General features: G+C 36.1%; 1 protein-coding gene across 2 annotated transcripts; it reads left to right on the top strand.

The window, feature by feature from the left end:
* Nucleotides 1-14,270: 14,270 nt before the first annotated feature.
* Nucleotides 14,271-20,133, top strand: LOC145635143 (pentatricopeptide repeat-containing protein At1g28690, mitochondrial-like). 2 transcript variants are annotated; one of them, XM_081686429.1, is made up of 3 exons: nucleotides 14,271-14,381; nucleotides 16,802-18,679; nucleotides 19,046-20,133. In XM_081686429.1, exon 2 carries the CDS (start codon nucleotides 16,831-16,833, stop codon nucleotides 18,430-18,432), a length of 1,602 nt encoding a protein of 533 aa, XP_081542555.1. In that variant the 5' UTR covers nucleotides 14,271-14,381; nucleotides 16,802-16,830; the 3' UTR covers nucleotides 18,433-18,679; nucleotides 19,046-20,133. The 2 variants fall into 2 exon arrangements, with proteins under 2 accessions (XP_081542555.1, XP_081542554.1); XM_081686428.1 differs by having other exon boundaries at nucleotides 19,039-20,132.
* The last annotated feature ends 303 nt before the right edge of the window (nucleotides 20,134-20,436 follow it).

The following is a 20,436-nucleotide window of genomic DNA, read 5'->3' as shown; positions in this document are numbered from 1 at the left end:
GCGTTCGAAATCCTTATAGTAATATGCATCTACTCTAGGGATTACTACCAGGTCTATTGCAGGGAAGCCTAAGATAGCACCAAATTCCTCTGGCAAAGGGCTAATTTCATCATACCCTATTTTGAAACAATGCGTATCAATATTCCAAAATTCTAAAGCGGTATGTATGAAGTCTAGGTCTAGATCTACCCCTTTGATGCCATAAATTCCCCCCAAGTGAAATAAATCTAATTCTTTTCTGTCTCTAAAATTAAGAGATCGACACCATTCATGAGTGTATTGGGTGAAGGTTTTAGTGGCTAAAGACATGATTATTATTTTTTTCTAAAGAAGAGAATAATTTTATTCGCTGGAATTATGAGAAGAATCGGCTGAGCAGGGGGCTATTTATGCACAAATTGCAAAGAATTTTAATCTGAATGAAATACGGAGTCAGCGCCAATTGGCGTCAAGGCCCCGACATTGGCGCCACCCTCCAGAGCTTGGCGCCACACACTAAGTGTAGCGCCTGGCGTCACGCGCCATAATGTGGCGCCAGTTAGCGCCAAGTCACCATGACAGCCGCACGTGCTCAGTTTGCGTTTTTGATATTAAACTTGAGTCGGTTAATGACTTTATGCCCCCGTTTAATTTTCTTAAATATCTTTTCTATCTTTTTTTTCTTAATTAATTAAATATAGCAATTATTTTTAATTTATTTCATTCTTTTTTTGGATTTTATTTTAATTTTCAAAAAACCGGCATTTTTTCCGTTTTCTTTTCCTTTTTATTTTTTCTTTTTGGGGGAGAGAGTCGGATAATATCCTCCATCAATAATAAAAATGACGGAATTTTTGCGCAAAAAATTGTTATCACACTTCTTTTGCACACACTAACATACACTAACATAATAATAAGCAATCAAATAAATTTACGATAACATAAAAATACAAAATGCGTCTAAATAATGAGTCAAAGGCAAAGTTCTATAAAAAGTCAAAATAAAATACATATACAGTATCAGACTACGGCGCTGGAGGACGTAGGCCCATCATGCCATAAAACTGCGCCGTACGAGGAGTCACCTCTCCACCAGCTCCAGCTTCAGCACCAGCTCCAGTCTCCGTAGGAGGAGGAAGACTAAAGATGGGACCACTCCAGCCAGGATCAACCTGAGGATAAGGCCGCGGAGGCTGCTGCGATGACGAGCCGACCTCGTACATCCCACCACCTCTGAAAGCCGAGGTAGCCTCTCCTACCAGTGCAGCAGGAGCACCCTCAGAAGAAGATCCCGAGCCCTCAGCAACGTCGGCTCGAGCAGCCTCAGAACGACCGCCTCTACCCCCTGACGACGTCTCGAGCTAGACCTCGCCGGATCTCTCCGCCCCTCAGGTCTCGTACGGGGGTGAGAAGCGATAGGCTGGCCCTGCAAAAAGAATTAAATCAGAAACACGGTAAAACTGAAGCCATAATGCAGAAATAATGAGTGAAGAAAGGTTACCTCTCGGACAACGTCATCCCGACGACAGGTGGCCGCGTTCCTCATCCGGACGAGCTGGCTCCGGAAGGCGTCTATGCATCGTGCCATAACCGAAACCACCTTGCGTGAAAACTGTCAGAAAAATAAGTCAGTGCAAATACATGATAAACAAACACAAAATAGTTCTGAATTTAAACTAGGCTTACACTAGTCTGGTGGCGAGGAATCGACCGCTCCACGAAGCGCTCGCCCTCGGGAGCCGGAGAAATCATCTCCTCGATCGGCCCGTATATCCCCTGGTAGTGAATGGACATACGGGGCGGCACAAACTCAACAGGACCATCCTGATAATAAAAATAAAATAAAATAAAAAAAAAATCAGTAAAGTATTACTTGGGGGCTACTTAGTGAAAAATAAAAAAGCTAAGAATCTTACCCTCACATCCTCAGCCGGTACAGGGGCTGGAGCTAATAAAGGTAGCAGCTCCTCAGTGTAACACCGCCCGAGGATCACACGGGACCGCCAAAGGGTACCAGCTCCCTCAGCCATGCTCGATAACTGTGCTTCGTCGAACATGTGACTTGGCGGGGGAGCAGGAACAACGAAGACTCAGAAGAGTGTTGTCTAGCGACCCTCTCTCCTAAGTACGCGACCGCTCCATAGGTCCCCAGAAAATAGCGACGCTCAGCAGAGTACTGTGCGGCTAATCCAGGGACTGTCCAACCGCCCCACGGTCGGTATACCACCTCAAGTCCCTATAAAAAGCATCAATCAGGCAAGAATATATTTAAAACACTACGGAAGAGCAAGATAAACATCAAAAATCATACCGAGATGATCCAGCTCCGGACACGTGCAGTAGACATGTCCACGTGTTGGCCGCCCCAAGAGGCGCTCACCGGAAATCCCCTCGGCGATGGTCTCGCCGGCGCAATAGAAGGAAAGTGCTCGTAGAACCAGATCTACAAAGAGTTGGAAGTGTGAATAAATGCTAACTAATATGTAGGGCTAAACTTTATAGGGAATAATGTTTACCTCTACGACCTTCCAAAAAGCAGATAAAGCAACGTCCGTCCTAAAGGACTGATGACGACACGAGTCCCTCAGCGCACGAACGAAATCAGCATAGGCCAAGCTGGCCCAGTCATAAGTCCCGATCCGCTGGAGATCACGGACAGCAGGAAGGTAGTAAAGCAATGCCCTACTACCCTTGTCAGGGGAGAAAGTCCCTGACAACAACATCAGCACAAAGATGTGCACCCGCTGCTCTCGGGTGGTCGCATCGTCATCAAGAGCCGCTGCCAGCGTCGAGCGACGAATCCCTTTAGCACTAAACTGAGTCGTCTCGACCTCAGCTCGGGCCCAAATAGCAATCGGCCCCAACAACTCCTCGACCTCCGAAGAAAAGACGTCGACCCCACCGTCGAACGGCAGTGGCACAGAAGTGAACTCCAGTCCTGTGATGAGACTGAAGTCTGAGGGGGTGACCATCATCTCGCCCCAGGGAAAATGGAAGGTGTTGGTGGTGTCCCAGAAGAATTCCACCAAAGCACGCACTACGTGATGACCCCCGCTGGAGGCGACCATAGCCTCGGAGGTCTCAAACAGAGTAACTAGCCCGCAAGACTCTCATAGGAGTCTCGTCTCGAGGTCCCTAGCGATGTGCATCCTGTACAAATCGCCTAGACCGTCACAGCCAGAGCCGTGATGCCGTGTTCTCCCGGTCTCGGTTCCCCGTCTCACCCTCTCAGAAATGTGGTGGACAGGGGCAAAGAACAGAGTCTGCTCGTCCCACTCCGGAAGCCGACCAAGCGAAGTGGACGGCGTGGCGTCGTCTTCCACGGGCTCATGCTCCTGTCTAGTGTTTCAGGACCGTGAACCCGAGCCTCGTTGTATAGCCATGCTACATTGTGCAGAATCATCACAAATTAAGGTTCTATAGTATCTAAGGTTCGCCTAGCCGCATGATACTATGTTCACAAAAACAGAGTACGTAGTACTAAAACAGAGTAGAATTCAAATTGTGCATGACAGCATTTTTTCAAGCAATCAAACAATTTCTTGCAACACTATAGTGATTATTGTGACAAATTGAACAAGAATTGCTAGCAACAATGTCAAGAACAAGCCACATTGTTCTTCACGACCTTAAGAGGTCCAATAATGGCAGATTGCTCATTTCTTCACCAAATTGAGTCAAACAAGTCTCAAATTACTCCCAAGGCAATATATAAACATAAACAAGCAATTTCATGGCATAAAACTTGACAAACAAAGCAAATTGAGCATCATAGAATTCGAAATTTCATGAAATTCGTGAATATTCATGCTAAGAATTCATAAAAACTTATGTGAGTTTGAGGAAAACTTACATAGATCGGGAAAATAGATGAGAAGATCTTTGATTTGCAACAAATTTGAGCGAATTCGGTTGAGAAACGAGCAAGCAATGAGCAATTGAAGTTTCGGACTTTCTTTCGAGCAATTTCGCGTCGAACAGAGTAGCAAATGAAGAGGAAACGGGCATTTAAAGAGAATCCCGTGCTGGCTCCAGTCCCTAAGCATTGGCGTCACAATCTGGGCTTGGCGCCTGGCGCCAACATCAGCGCCTGGCGCTAATGCCAAATTTCTGGCGCTGATGGTTTTTCAGCGACGCCAAAGCACTCAGCCACCTGTTGATGTTGTGCTAGCCTTATACAACATATTTTGGGTTCCTTGGTACGCCAGTTAGCCCCTCTAAGCAATTTGACATGATTAAGTAATCGACTTGATTACATAAAGTGATCGACCTGATAAGAGATCGTTTCACTTTAGCTTAAAGCGCCTAAGCATTGGCTCATTAGCAAAGGGCACCGACATATAGGTTCAAAAGCAAAAGGGCACCGACATATAGGTTCAAGAGCAAAAGGCACCGACATACAGGTTCAAAGCAAAAGAGCGCCAACGTACAGGCATAGCGGAGGCAAAGTTCAGGCGAACTTTTTTTTTTTTTTTAAAGATCGACAGGCGTGGATCTTCGGTAATTTCCTTTGGAAAATTATCGCATAAAATGAGGATGACTTCAAGAGAAGATATCTTCGACAATGTTCCCTAGCTTGCGGAAAGTTGTCACGAGCAACTGGAGGTAATTTCGGGCGAAGTTATCTTCGATAATATTCTCTAGGATGTGAAATATTATCAATGCGGATGAGGATTGTTTCAAGAGAAATAATCTTCGATGGTATTCCCTTGGACGCGGAATATCATCATAGCGGAGGAGGATCGTTTCAGGCGAAGGAATCTTCTAATTTGGAAGCAGTTACAGGCGTAGCGGTTTTCAAGCGAGATGGCATTCTCTAGCTTGTAGGAGGTCATCAAAACAGCGAGGATACAGTAAAGCAGCAGCAAATCGGTTACTTTCAGAGACGTGTGCTCGACGGTGCAAGATACGCGTTTCTTAACTCTTTTATCTGTTTAACTAATGCTAGTTTTGCAGGTATCAGCGTTATAAGATTGATTTAGGATCGCAGAACGTTCTGAATCATTCTCCGTCCCTATCGATACTTTGACTTTTGTTTTCGAAACTTGCGTTTCTCCAAACTCAGTCAAAGTGGGGGCTTCTGTAGACACCCATTTGTGGCTCCCCAAAACCAAACCCAGCGATGAGTACCTTTCACGTCGAATCATAATCGAATGAAACGAAAGTGTGGAAAGGTCTAGTGTTGCGGAAAGTTTTTATTTCTTTTCTCTTCTCTCTGTTTTGGAAAACTTTATTTTTAAGAAAATAGCCAATACAGTTTGGTTGGTCCATGATATGGGTCCAATAATGGTGTAGTTGGATGGGGCTTGCAAAGACCTTTCCAACGATATATTATAAGCCCAATTCCGATGAATATTGAGGAAGTTATGGCCAATTTACTAAACTGAGCCCAGTTTGAGATTTATGTGCGGCCCAATGATCTTGGGGAGGGCCTAATATGATTTATCATTCCTAATGCAATTAGGAATGATTTTAGTCTTCTAGATTCTTCTAGAAGGTTCTTTTCATTCCTAATTCAATTAGCATTGATAAGTTGACTTTGTTGACTTTTCAGAGTTTTAATCGAAATCAAATAGCATTTTCGAAGGAATTATATTATTTTATCTTCCAGTACGGTAAACTTATCGTATTTTCGAAAACGCGTTAAAATCAAGACTGGCGTCCAACCCCAGGCCTTGGCGCCTGGAACCAGACTTGGCGCCAGGCGCTAGCCATTGGCGCCTGGCGCTAGCCACTGGTGCCTAGCGCCAACCTTGTTTCCTGAGCGTCAGACTCTGTTTTGTTAAATTATCTTTTTTGGCTGATTTTCTCTATAAATATCGTATCAAAAACTCCGTTTTCATTCACCAATTATCATCATCTACATTCATTCACGAATTCTCATCAACAATTAGTTTTAATTAGCTTTCATCAACAATTAATTCTTTAGCATTCTTTCTTTCATCTCTCTTTCTTACCTTGTTTTTCATACAAAATTCCGCATTCACAAGATCTAGATACACCTAGCCATATTCGAAGTTGCCTTCGCCCTAGACGTGAAAGGTTTAATTTATGAGGATTTGGTCCCAAATCTCTCTGTCAATTATTTAATTTAATTGCTTTGTTTATTATTTTCCTTGAAGTTACTAACGTGTGTATTTTGTTATTAGAAAGAGGTACGAGGCATCAAAGTAAGTACTTTAATTGATTTTATTGATATTATGATGTAGAAATCATGTTTAAATTGTTGTTATGATATTCCTAGTATCATGTCTAGGGTAACTTTAATATTAAATATGATTGCTAAGATGTCTTTTATTCTCTTCCTAATATTTATGATTGTTAGTATCATGTTAGGGTTAAAGATTTGATTTTTATTGCTTAGTGACATGCTAGGGTTTGTTATTAATCTTGTTAGTATCATGCCTAGGATCTTGCTACGTTTATTATGCTTTAATATTAACATGAACATGATTATGATTATAATTATTATAATTTATGATTATGATGATTATGAATATTATTATTATTATTATTTTGATGATGATTATTTTATCTATGATGATTATTATTAACTATGATTGCTATGATTATGATATTCGTTATTATTCATGTTCATTATAATTTGTTATAATAATGGTTCATGATTATTTATGTATTATTATTGTTGCTTGATGCTATTTCTTTATTGCTTGATCACACCTTTATGCATGCTTAAAGGGAATTTGTACTTGCAATCACGCTTAATAAGATAACTAATAATCTTGTTAGGGTTAATGTGATTATAATTTCAAGTGATCGCCAATAATAGTTTGTTTGTGCATTAATATTCAATCAACATAGATAAACAGGTTTAGGGTTAATCTATTGATTGCATGTTAATTAAAAAGCGCACGTGAATACGATCAGAATAAAGTAGAGGCCTATTATTACGGCAGATTCAATCTCTTTTAGGTTGGATTTGTACCATCATCCCCGAACCCTTATTTGGTTCATGACCTTATGGAGTTGACGATCTCTTGGATCGTTAAGGGGTGTAACCTTCACCTCGTGAACGGTTTACAAGTTCCTTAAAAAACTTGTTGGCGACTCTTTTGCTCTATCTTTTTCCCTTTTGGACGCCACCGTACTTTAGTGTATGATCACAGTGTGGTTCAAGCTAGTGGGATTTTAAAGGCTTGAAATTATTCCCTACAGAAATATTTAAAATATATATATTATTATTTTTTAATTATTAGTTTGAATTTTATGTAATATATATATGAATGATGTTTAATGTTTGGTATTGTTTTTCTTTTCAAAGGTTTGTAACATTCAAAGGGAAGGCCCTTTGACAAAGGAAGAAGTTGATGAAATTCGCGACATGTGGGCTTTTTTTGTGACATTTGATGGCATCTAGGTAGAATATATAATATATATGTGTTAGTTAGATAATGAATTTGATTGAGTTTTTTTTTTTTTTTTATCTTTTTTATTTTTAGTATGTAGTAAATCCATATGTACATTATATTACTTATTTGTAATTAGTACTATACATTATTTATGAGTTTTATATATGTTATTATTATTATGCATTTTATTGTTATTGAATTATTATTATTCCAAAATTTGTAATATTTTTAATTAATTATTATTAATTATTAATATTAATTAATAATATTAATTAATAATAATATTAATTAATAATAATATTAATAATAATAATAATTTTTAAAAAACTGGATTAATGTGCATATCAAAACAGGTCACTAATAATATTATTATTATTAATTATTATATATATTAAAATAAATAAAAAAAAATACAAATGGGAAGCGGTTTTGGCGCCAAACCGCTTGCCATTCCCCCCAAATGGGAAGCGGTTCTGAACCGCTTGCCATTTACATGGCAATTGGCAAGCCCCAAACCCATGCGGTTCAGAAATGCTTCCCATTTGGGGGTTTGAACCGCTTCCCATAATTTTTTTCTACTAGTGGCAGCTTTCTGTGCTCGATAAAATTTTTCAGTTTCGAGCGGTGTTATTTCGGTCCTAGTTGTGAAAGACATTTCTCAAATTTCCTACGTGTAAAATCCTATGTTTTTAACTCATTACGGATGGTCTTTCCAATGAGATATTTTTTATGCATATGACAATAATGTTAATCAAAATTACGCGCATGAAATACTTAGAACGTTTCGAGTCTCATCCACTCATTCTAAATCATTGCCGAAACAAATTCAGGAATTAAAATAGAAATCCTCCCCAGTGGAGTCGCCAAAAACTGTAGGGAATAATTTCAAGCTTTAATCCCACTAGCTTGAACCCCACTGTGATCATACACTAAAGTACGGTGGCGTCCAAAAGGGAAGAAGATAGAGCAAAAGAGTCGCCAACAAGTTTTAGGAACTTGTAAACCGTTAACGAAGTGAAGGTTACACCCCTTAACGATCCAAGAGATCGTCAACTCCATAAGGTCTAGAACCAAATAAGGGTTCGGGGATGAAGGTACAAATCCAACCTAAAAGAGATTGAACCTGCCCTAATAATAGGCCTCTACTTTATTCTGATCGTATTCATGTGCGCTTTTTAATTAACATGCAATCAATAGATTAACCCTAAACCTGTTTATATATGTTGGTTGAATATTAATGCACAAATAAATCTATTATTGGCGATCACTTGAAATTATAATCAAATTAACCCTAACAAGATTATTAATTATCTTATTAAGCTTGATTACAAGTACAAATTCCCTTTAAACATGCATAAAAGACGTGATCAAGCAATAAAAATAAATATCAAGCAACATAATAAATAATCAATCATGATTAATAATTATAATAATCATAATAATAATAATATCATCATAAATAAAATAATCATCATCAAAATAATAATAATAATAATCATCATAAATCATAACAATTATAATCATAATCATATTCATGTTAATATTAAAGCATAATAATAATAGCAAGATCCTAGGCATGATACTAACAAGATTAATAACAAACCCTAGCATGTCACTAAGCAATAAAAATCAAATCTTTAGCCCTAACATGATACTAACAATCATAAATATTAGGAAGAACATAGGAAGCATCATAACAATCATATTTAATATTAAAAATACCCTAGACATGATACTAGGAATATCATAATAACATCAAAAATCAATTAAACCATTAAAGTACTTACTTTGATGCCTCGTACCTCTTTCTAATAACAAAATACACACGTTAGTAACAATCATAATAACAAAATTTGAAGAAGAAGAGTGATGAAATAGGGGTTGCAACGGCTAAATTCGAGGGAAATAAATAGCAAAGGGGTGTTTTGTTTACCGTTTTTTAAAAAAAAGGAAAAATAAATTAATTTTGCAACAGCTACTGCCACGTCAGATTAAACCGGGTACAATAGGTTTGGTAACCTATTGGACCGGATAAAAAAAATGGGTACTAAAGTTAGGATTAATCAGTAATAACTGAACGTTGGGATTAATAAAAGAAAATGGGTGAAAGTTGGGATTAATAATTACAAATTTTCCTTAAATTAAACACTACTGTATTATATAGCATTAAAATTAGATCAATGAAGACTTTTTGTTAAAGAGACTATACATTAATACAATTCAATATGGTGAGAGAAGAGGGATGACACATAGGATGACATGTAGTGCATATGTGGCATATGAGTGACACACGTCGTTAGCATGTTGTCCCCATGAGTTTTAACAATATTATAGATAAGGTGACTTTTATTTTATAATGAGTTTGATTGTTTATTAATGTGTAATTTCTAATAAATATAAGATTAGAAAACTAATACTACGTAGGATAAATCTAATACATTATACAAAATAAGTGATTTTAAGGATAAAATCAATAATACTTCATCCGTTTCTTTTTTAGTTGACACACATTTTTAGTTGCGTTTGCCAATGCACTAATTCAACCATTCGTATCTTTAAGGAATAATTGAAATTAATAATCCTACTTTTTACTCATCTTCTTATAATAGTCCCACTTTTAAGTTAACTTTTAATAATGCCAACTTTTAAACCCATATTCTTTTAACAAACCTTATGATTGGTAACCGGGTAATCAAGATAATTCCTTTACCGACTTAATTTCCCTCCTAAATCAAGACTTTGTTTAATCTTCTCCAACTACTCCTTTGCCAACGCCATTAATGACTACTCCTCCTACTCTTCCTCTGTAATTTTTTTTTTAAAAATTTTCTGGTTTCTTCGATGCTCAGTTTAATGTTGTGAGCTGAATTGTTGCAAGAAAAGGAGGAAATTCGTGGACTTGGTGACTTGGTGTACTGTACGAACAACAACAATTGTGAATTGGGAATTGCGATAGATTGATTTTGCTCAATTTCGACTTGCTTAGTACTAATTACAGGTAAAATATCTAAACCCTTATTGTAGGGAATAATTTCAAGCTTTAATCCCACTAGCTTGAACCCCACTGTGATCATACACTAAAGTACGGTGGCGTCCAAAAGGGAAGAAGATAGAGCAAAAGAGTCGCCAACAAGTTTTAGGAACTTGTAAACCGTTCACGAGGTGAAGGTTACACCCCTTAACGATCTAAGAGATCGTCAACTCCATAAGATCTAGAACCAAATAAGGGTTCGGGGATGAAGGTACAAATCCAACCTAAAAGAGATTGAACCTGCCCTAATAATAGGCCTCTACTTTATTCTGATCGTATTCATGTGCGCTTTTTAATTAACATGCAATCAATAGATTAACCCTAAACCTGTTTATATATGTTGGTTGAATATTAATGCACAAATAAATCTATTATTGGCGATCACTTGAAATTATAATCAAATTAACCCTAACAAGATTATTAATTATCTTATTAAGCGTGATTACAAGTACAAATTCCCTTTAAACATGCATAAAAGACGTGATCAAGCAATAAAAATAAATATCAAGCAACATAATAAATAATCAATCATGATTAATAATTATAATAATCATAATAATAATATCATCATAAGTAAAATAATCATCATCAAAATAATAATAATAATAATCATCATAAATCATAACAATTATAATCATAATCATATTCATGTTAATATTAAAGCATAATAATAATAGCAAGATCCTAGGCATGATACTAACAAGATTAATAACAAACCCTAGCATGTCACTAAGCAATAAAAATCAAATCTTTAGCCCTAACATGATACTAACAATCATAAATATTAGGAATAGACATAGGAAGCATCGTAACAATCATAATAAGCATATTTGATATTATAACCTTTTCCCTAAACATGATACTAGGAATATCATAATAACAATCTAAACATGATTTCTACATCATAATATCAATTAAAACCATTAAAGCACTTACTTTGATGCTTCGTACCTCTTTCTAATAACAAAATACACACGTTAGTAACTTCAAGGAAAATAATAATCAAAACAACTAAATTAAATAATTGAAAGAGAGATTTGAGACCAAACCCTCATAAATTAAACCTTTCACGTCTAGGGCGAAGGCAACTTCGAATATGGCTAGGTGTTTCTAGATCTTGTGAATGCGGAATTTTGTATTTGAGAAAAGGCTAGTTTAGAAAAGAGAGAGAGAGGGAGAGAATAATCAAGAAAATCTTGATGAGAGTTGGTGAATGATTAAGAGAATTAGAGAATTAATGATTGCGAATAAAAAACTGATTGTAGGTGATTATAATTGAAAAGCTGGTTGTTGATGAATGAAAACGGAGTTTTTAATACGTTATTTATAGAGAAATCAGCCAAAAAGATAAAATAAACAAAACAGAGTCTGACACACAAAAAAACAGAGATGGCGCAAACCCTGGCTAACTAGCGCCAGACACCAACACTAGCGCCAGGCGCCAATGGCTAGCGCCAGGTGCCAGGCCTGGTTCCAGGCGCCAATGCCTGGAGTCAGGCGCCAAGCCTGGTTTTAACGCGTTTTCGAAAATCAGATAAGTTTGCCGTACTGGAGGATAAAATCATATAATTTCCTCGAAAATGCTATTTGATTTTGATTAAATCTCTGAAAAGTCAACAAAAGTCAATTTATCAATGCTAATTGAATTAGGAATGAAAAGAACCTTCTAGAAGAATCTAGAAGACTAAAACCATTCCTAATTGCATTAGGAATGATAAATCTATATTAGGCCCTCCCCTAGATCATTGGGCCACATATAAGGCTCAAACCGGGCCCAGTTTAGTAAATTGGCCATAACTTCCTCAATATTCATCGGAATTGGGCTTATAATATATCGTTGGAAAGGTCTTTGCAAGCCCCATCCAACTACACTACTATTGGACCCATATCATGGACCAAACTGGATTGGCTGTTTTCTTAAAAATAAGTTTTCAAAAACAGAGAGAAGAGAAAAGAAATTAAAACTTTCCGCAACACTAGATTTTCCACACTTTCACTTTATTCTATTATGATTCGACGCGAAAGATACTCATCACTGGGTTTGGTTTTGGGGAGACACAAATGGGTGTCTACACTTATATAATTGTGATTGGGTTTCGTCAATTTTGAATTGATTTGTTGTGTTTGGTGATGTATTGATTAGAGTATGAACCCTAAATTATAAATTTAGGAACTTGTCAAAAATTAGGGAATAAACCCCGACCCATACGAATTTTCTACACCCTTCGCCATTATAGTTGGGCAAATATGTGGATAAGACCTTCAAGGTTATATTCCAATAGATTAAAGTGTGAAGGTGAGACAATTTCGAACGAGAAGAGAAAAGCTTGTGGGGAATTCTTAACAGAGAACAGAGAAGCTGAAGCAGGGAAGGGGAAGAGGGGGTTTAAATAAATTTGAGAAAAAAGGTAAATTAAAAATTAATGAACAGTCAATGCCAGATAGATAGGTGACTGCCACGTAGGTTAGGAAATCTGCTACTGTAAGTGAAAACGGATGAAGGACCATTAAAAGAATATGGGTTTAAAAGTTATGATTATTATAAGTTAACTTAAAAGTGGGACTATTTTAAGAATATGGGTGAAAGGTAGGATTATTAATTTCAATTATCAATCTTTAATTACCGAGAAATAAAGATGGGTGAATAATGATAAAGTCAAAATGTGTCAACTAAAAAAAAAAAACGGAAGTAGTATATAAGGATTTGCCTTACTTCATGTATTTTTTTTTTCCTATTCAATTCACCATTTGGGCTAATATGGATTCGAGTATATAGGTGGTTAAGTTCCAGTCCCATCCCAATTGTCATTGCGGGAGATCGAACATGAGTCCAGTGCAGTCCTAATCACTCCTACACAACAACCAATTATGTGAAAAAAATGTTGCAATTATTTAAAGCTTGGTTCGTGGAGGCGGATGCACGATTCGCATGGTGCATCCGCTCCAAAGTATAAAAAGGTAGAATGAACATGCAGGTATATACTAATGTACATGGGCATATAAAAGAACATAGTGTTCTTTTATAATGTACATGGACATATACATAAAAGAACATAGTGTTCATTTATAATGTACATCAGATTTTTGTGCAACAATTTTGTATATTATTTTTGTATAATAATATAATTATTATTTTTTTGTATAATGAAATAGATAAATAGTACTATAATTATTTTTTTTACCATACATTAATTACAAATCATTTCAATATTTTTTTTTTACCAAAAGTTCACTTTCTCTCTCCAAACAAAACTTCAAACCCATTTAAATTCCTCAAACCTCAAACAAAATTTCAAGAAATTCGAAATTTTGAGTCCAAAATTGTTCAAGATCAAATAAAATGAAGTTCTTGAAGAAGATCTTCCGAATAATCCATTTTTGAAGAAAAAAAACAAGCAAATAGACAATTTTAGAAAAAGTTGTAGATTCAAATAATGCAATGTACATTAAAATACAGTAAAATGTTCTTTTTTCATATACTTACATGATGCAAATAATACAATGTACTTTTTTATATGTAACCAACAATATAACATATATGTTCATTAGAATATAGTACAATATACATTATAATACAATAAAATGTACTTTTTTATATGCATACATGGTCATTTATACCAAATGTACTTTTTTTTTATATGCATACATGGTCATTTATACCAAATGTACATTTACTATATGAATAATGTTCTTTAATATTATCATGTTCTTTACTAATATTACAAATGTTCTTTAGATTTACAAAAAAAAACCATATAAAACTAGATGTTTTTTATAAAATAGCTATATGTTCTTTATAAAACAACTATATGTTAACAACTAAATGTTCATTCCGCCTTTTTTTAAAAGAAAACCGGATGGGTGCATCCGCCTCCACTGAAAAAATGAATTACGGAGTAAAAATGTAGAATGTACTGTATAATGGGAGCTATCACTTTTAAGCTGCACTCTCTTCTCCATTGAAGCGCGTACTCTGAGCTTTCTCTCCTCCATTAAACCAGGTAAGATTTTATTTATTTATAATCATTATATATCAATTTCACAATCTATGTTTATTGTTTATTTATAAATCAGTATAGTGAATTTAGGGTTCTTGTTAGTTTCATTATTGAACTGTTCGACTGTTGGTTATAATTACTGAAGTTATGCAAGATTATAACGATTGATTTTGTTGCTAGAATCTCGCTTTTAGCAATTTAGGTTGATCTTATGAATAAATTTTTAATTGTGATTTTTGGAACCTAATTTGATGATTGAGTCAAATTTAATTGCTAATGTGTTGCTGATTGTTGTTAATAACCTGTAAAATTGGGCCTTTACTTTCTGGGTACAGGGCGGCCGCACCTCTTGCCCTGGCTTAATGATTTTGAATTTTGAGGAGTGTTGTTTTGCTTCATCATATTAATTTGTCTACATTTTGTTCGATTCGTTGTAATGTGAGTTGTCCGGCATTGGAGAAGATGAGAGATTACCAACTTATTAGCGCGATTAGTCAATCCCTTCCCACTGCCAATCACTTTTAGGATGAAATATCACTTAGGCTTATAAGGGGTCTGAATGTCTGATTCTGTTTCTTGATGGATGCGGCCTTGGTCCACTTTACAAACTTGAAAGATTAACCATTGCGCTTTTGTTTCTTGTTTTTGCATAATCGTCTGAGTATATGGTGTCCTATTCGTAGCTTACTTTTCTTTAGTTCGTTTTTGTTTCTCTGATTAATACTTCGTAGTTAATATGGCTGTTTATCGTATTGGAGTTTTTCAAGGTGTGTTGATTGCTAATTCTTAGGATGATGGGCTGCGCACAAGAACATGATTCAGGCTGCAACAGCTACGAAAAAATATTCCAAAGTCAACCTATGAAAAACATGAGCAAAAGTTCTTAAATGCAAAATAGTTGTGTAAAAATACCCATAATATAAGAAATAAAGGATCAAAAGTTGACTTGTTTCATTGTTTGACCTTAGACGTATAACACGTGGACTAGTATATATATATATTTTTTTGCTTCAGGTAACTCAAGTAATCGGGTACTTGAGTGAGTATATTGTTGTTCTTTGTTTTATAGTTAAAGTTAGATTTGTTGCTTACTTTGTAGGTAGGCTTGAGATTTTCTTAGCTCCTATGTCTTCCTATATGTTGTAGATTTTCTAACTTCTACCATTATAGGCGGAATGTGCTATCAATGTTTATTCCATTGAAGAAGTTTTTGAATGTTCTCAGAAGTCTTTGCAGGTTAACTTTTGGGTTGTTTCATTATGTGCCGATGTATTTTACAATAGTCAGATTGGTCTTTAGTGGCATGCTATTGGTGTGTTAGAGAACAGGGACTTATCCCTAATTGAACCTAGTGAAGAAAGATATTGGGAAGGCATAATCACCATAGCCTGCCAAAATGTTGAGTTTGCATGCTTTGCTACACAAAATACTAGGCTTTTATAATGCTCTACCACAAGAGGAACACTCTTCTTCTGTAGGGCTAATCCCATTTTAGTTGGGTGCTCAATTTATACACCTCTGTTGGGGGAATACTTTTAAGACAATATCCAGCCTCTGCATCAAGAATTTTAAATATTTCTCTTGCATAGAGTGTGAAAATGTCAATCTGTGAGTCATTAGGTCTATGGAGGCCACCTATTCTTAAGTTGGTGGAAGGCTTTTCTGTTACTCTAAGGATCTCAAAATCACGGTTCATCATCATTAGCCAGGGGTTATATCAAGCTGACACTGTTGTTAATGTATATATGGTGGTTCTTATAGTTATCAAACTACAATTGTTCATAAACCAACAATACTTCGTTTATAATTGGGGTTGGAAAATTCATTATTATTTGGTTTTGGATTATAATGGACCAATTCAGAATGACTTGTCATAGTTATCATTCTTATCAAACATCTGCACTTATTTTCTGTAAAGTATCTGATAGGTGTTGCATTGGGGTCCAAGGTCTTATGCAAACCTTACCATTGTCAACGGGACAAGGTTGTATACACTTCAACCCTTTTATCCACTTTAGTTGGAAGCCGTTTCAAAGATATTGAGATAATTTGTTTCTCGTGTTGATTTGTGGTTGCTACCTGTAATTGAACTATATTTCTGTATGATTGTTGTTAATAACCTTCTTAGATACTCTTTGGCGAAGAGAAAAGTTTAACTGTTTATATATTATTTGTTTATCTACTTTTGATTGGTGTGCTTAACTGAGAAAACATCCTATTGATGCCTTGGTGGTTTTATTACATGTATACACTGAAATTATTGATCATGATGTTCGTGGTTCTGTTGACAAAGTCATCTAATGTCTGAATTGAAATACATTCTATTGGTTTCACATTTGAAAGCATGTAGTTTATTGCCTGGTGTTCTGTTAAAGGTTTCATTTTGTTTTTTTATTCTTACTGTAATTTTGCTGACTTATCAGGTCATAGTGAGCCAGGCTTATGGTGTAAGATGAGAAATGTCAAAGTAACCCAAATTAGATCTCTATGCTTCTCAGCTTTGCATGTGCCGAAATTCCACGCACCAACAGCTGCCTGTATTTCAAATTCAACTTCAGTTTCACTGTCAACCACTATTCAACAGTTCATTAATTCAGATTCACCTTCACATGGCTTAAAGATTCATAGCCATATTCTTAAAGCTGGTTATCAACTAAATAAGAACATTTCTATAAAACTCCTCATCCTTCATTTGAAATCTGGCTTTGTGAATTATGCGAGGCAGTTGCTTGAAGAAATGCCTGATCCATCACTCTCTGCTTATAATTATTTGCTTAATGCTTATGTGAAGCATGGCAAAGTTCTGGAAACTTTTGATTTGGTTCGTAAGATGTGCAATTCTGATGAAAAGCCTGACAGCTTTACACATTCATTGATACTAAAAGCGTGGGCTTCTGTACCCGTTCCCTTATTTTTTATCTGCGACATAGGAAGACAAGTGCATGCTCGGATTCTAAAATATGATGGTGTAGTGGATGTTGTTCTTCTTGCTACCTTAATAGATATGTATGTCAAATCTGAAAGGCTTGGTTATGCTAGGTGTGTGTTTGATTCAATGTTAGTGAAGAATGCCATTTGTTCTACTTCATTGATATCTGGCTACTTAAGAAGTGGTAACATGGAGGATGCTGAGTCACTGTTTCAAGAGATAGTTGACAAAGATGTTGTGGTATTTAATGCTATGATTGAAGGTTATAGTAAATCAACTGATACAGCAAAGAGATCGGTTGAAATTTTCATTGATATGTTGAGACAAGGTTATTTACCTACAATTTCCACTTTCGCGAGTCTTATTGGAGCATGCTCTCTGTTGACGTCAGTTGAAATCGGTCAACAAGTACAGAGTCACCTGGTGAAAACTAAGTATTTTATTGACGTGAAGATTGGGAGTGCTCTAATAGATATGTATTCAAAATGTGGAAGAACTGATGATGCTCGTCAAGTATTCGATTCCATGCCTGAAAAGAATATATTTTCGTGGACATCCATGATTGATGGGTATGGAAAAAATGGAAAACCCTATGAAGTGATTGAAATGTTCGGGAAATTGCAAGCGAATAATCAAATAAAACCCAATTATGTTACATTCTTGTGTGCTATCTCGGCATGCACATATGCTGGGTTTGTAGACAAAGGTTGGGAGATCTTTGAAAGCATGGAGAGGGACTATTCATTAAAGCCTCGGATGGAACACTATGCTTGCATGGTGGACCTTTTAGGGCGCTCTGGGAATGTAGAGCAGGCATGGGAATTTGTGATGAGAATGCCCGAAAAACCTAATTCAGATGTTTGGGCTGCTTTGCTCAGCTCATGTAAATTGCATGACAAACTAGAGATGGCAAGTATAGCAGCAGATGAACTTTTTAATTTGGGTCCTTATGGAAGGCCAGGTTCATATATTGCCTTATCTGACTCACTGGCTGCTGCGGGAAAGTGGGACTCTGCAAATAAAGTTAGGGAACTGATGAAGCAGAGAGGAGTATTAAAAGATACAGGCTTGAGTTGGACAGGAGCAGATGATGGTCTGAAACGGTTTCATGTTGGTCTAAGGTGAAGGTGAAATGGATATTGACACCATATGAATAGCCTAATGATTTTTAAGCTGGCAACAAATCAGCTCACTTGCATTTGCATTATTATTCAGATAATCACCTTTGGGATTTATCTGCATCAGAATTACTTTTGAAAAGCACAGATATATGCATTCAACATTTGCTACAACAAAGCTTACAGTTGAAGGGCTTGCACACACTCCAGAAAAAGCATCACCTATTGATGTATGCTGTTGGAAAGAAGAATGGGTAAGTTCTGGTCTCTACACTATTTATTTTCTTCCAAATGATAATCTTAATAAATCAATTGTGTAGATTGGTTTTCTCCATCGCAATGTAAGAACTGCACAAATGAGTGCAAAAGGTAGATAACTAGACAAAGTGATAAACGACTTAATTAAGTACTTAAATTAATAGTTGTATTATTGTCCAATTGAATGACTGCCAAATAATTCCCTAAACTTGAAAGGGTTCTTTCATTAGTTCATTTATGCTCACGTACTACTATTTTAATCAACGAACCTGAAAAGACTTGTTAATGCTTTATATGTTAGTTTTTTATTTGAGTTTTGTTGATTCTAGTAGATTTTTCTTGTTTGTTATCTTAGCGTACAGATATGCTGGGTTGGTAGACAAAGGTTGGGAGATATTTGAAGTCATGGAGAGGGACTATTCATTGAAGCTTCAGGTGAAGCACTATGTTTGTATGGCTGATCTTTTGTGGCACTTTGGAAACATAGCACACATATGGGAAGTTTATTATGAGAATACCAGAAAAAGTGAAAAAACTATTTCAACTTTTAAGTGTCTAGGCTGGTTTGCTCAGTTCATGCAAACTGCTTTGCAAAGTATGGGAAGTATAGTGGTTTATGAATATTTTAAATTGTGTCTCGATTGATAAATTGGCTCACACATTTCCCTTTAGACTCATTTGCTGCTGCTGGAAAGTGGGGTTCTATAAATGAAATTTGGGTTCATACCAACTGATAAAGCAGATTGGGATGTCGAACACTACGGGCTTCAGTCGGACAGGATACAATGATGGTCTGAAACGGCTTTTACGCTAGGGGGTGATTGTAGAGGTGACAAATGGGTCATCCGGATAGGGTTCTGTTCAGGTCCGTTGATTTGGGTCAAATTCAGGAGATGAAGCAATTAGGTTCCAGAGTTGGAAACACTGTTATTTGCTCATTTCTTGCTAAGAGACTGGGGGGTCAGACACACTGTTATATGCCTGATCTTCTGCATGAAGTTATTTGCTCATTTCCTACTAAGAGACCACCCAGTAAAAAGGAGCAAGATCTGTTCATTTGCTACAACAAACCATCTAGCTGCAGTAACTGCCAACATACTCCAGAAACAATTTTCGGCTTTTGAAGTGTGCAGTGCGTTTGCTTCACTACTGTCTGGTATCTACACATCAATTGCAAACGATAGAGGGTTGTATGGGACCAAGAAAACGCTGAAATACAAGGTCAATTTCTAGAATCTGGCGATAAGGAGGTGGTGTCTCGCAAAAAAACAAATTATATTAAGGTGTGTTCTTACAAGTTTTTATTTTTAAATTTTTTTTTAAAGGTGGTTTTCCTAATATAGAAATAATGAATAATTTTGTAAGGAGGTTTCCTAATAATGAATAAATTTCCTAATATAGAAATTTTTTTAGCATGACTTGCACCCTGAATTACCCCCACACGTGTGCCCCGTATGTGTGAGTATTGCTCATAAGGGGATGAACAAACTTTTTATAATCCTAAAATATAGATTGGTTAACTCAGTGGAGACAAATTTAAAAAGAAAATTAACAATAATCTAAGAATAGTCATTCATATAAACTAATGAAAACCAAATCTTGCAAACATCAAGCTTTACTGCTTTAGTATGTACACCACAATGTTGATAGATTTATTTTTGGTATTTAAAGAGCCACAAGGACGGGTGACGAGAATTAATCACATGATTCCTGAAATCGGGATGAAAGCTAATTGAGTTATCCCTCACTCCAC

The sequence above is a fragment of the Chenopodium album genome, chromosome 6 (genome assembly GCF_948465745.1).
Source record: "Chenopodium album chromosome 6, dcCheAlbu1.1, whole genome shotgun sequence".
Lineage (NCBI taxonomy): Eukaryota > Viridiplantae > Streptophyta > Magnoliopsida > Caryophyllales > Amaranthaceae > Chenopodium > Chenopodium album.
Note: the sequence above shows the minus strand (reverse complement) of the source record. Positions and strands in the feature narration are given on the sequence as shown.

What these genes read in the sequence shown, in the direction of transcription:
- LOC145635143 (XM_081686429.1), top strand. Translation starts at nt 16,831, where the DNA reads ATGAGAAATGTCAAAGTAACCCAAATTAGATCTCTATGCTTCTCAGCT.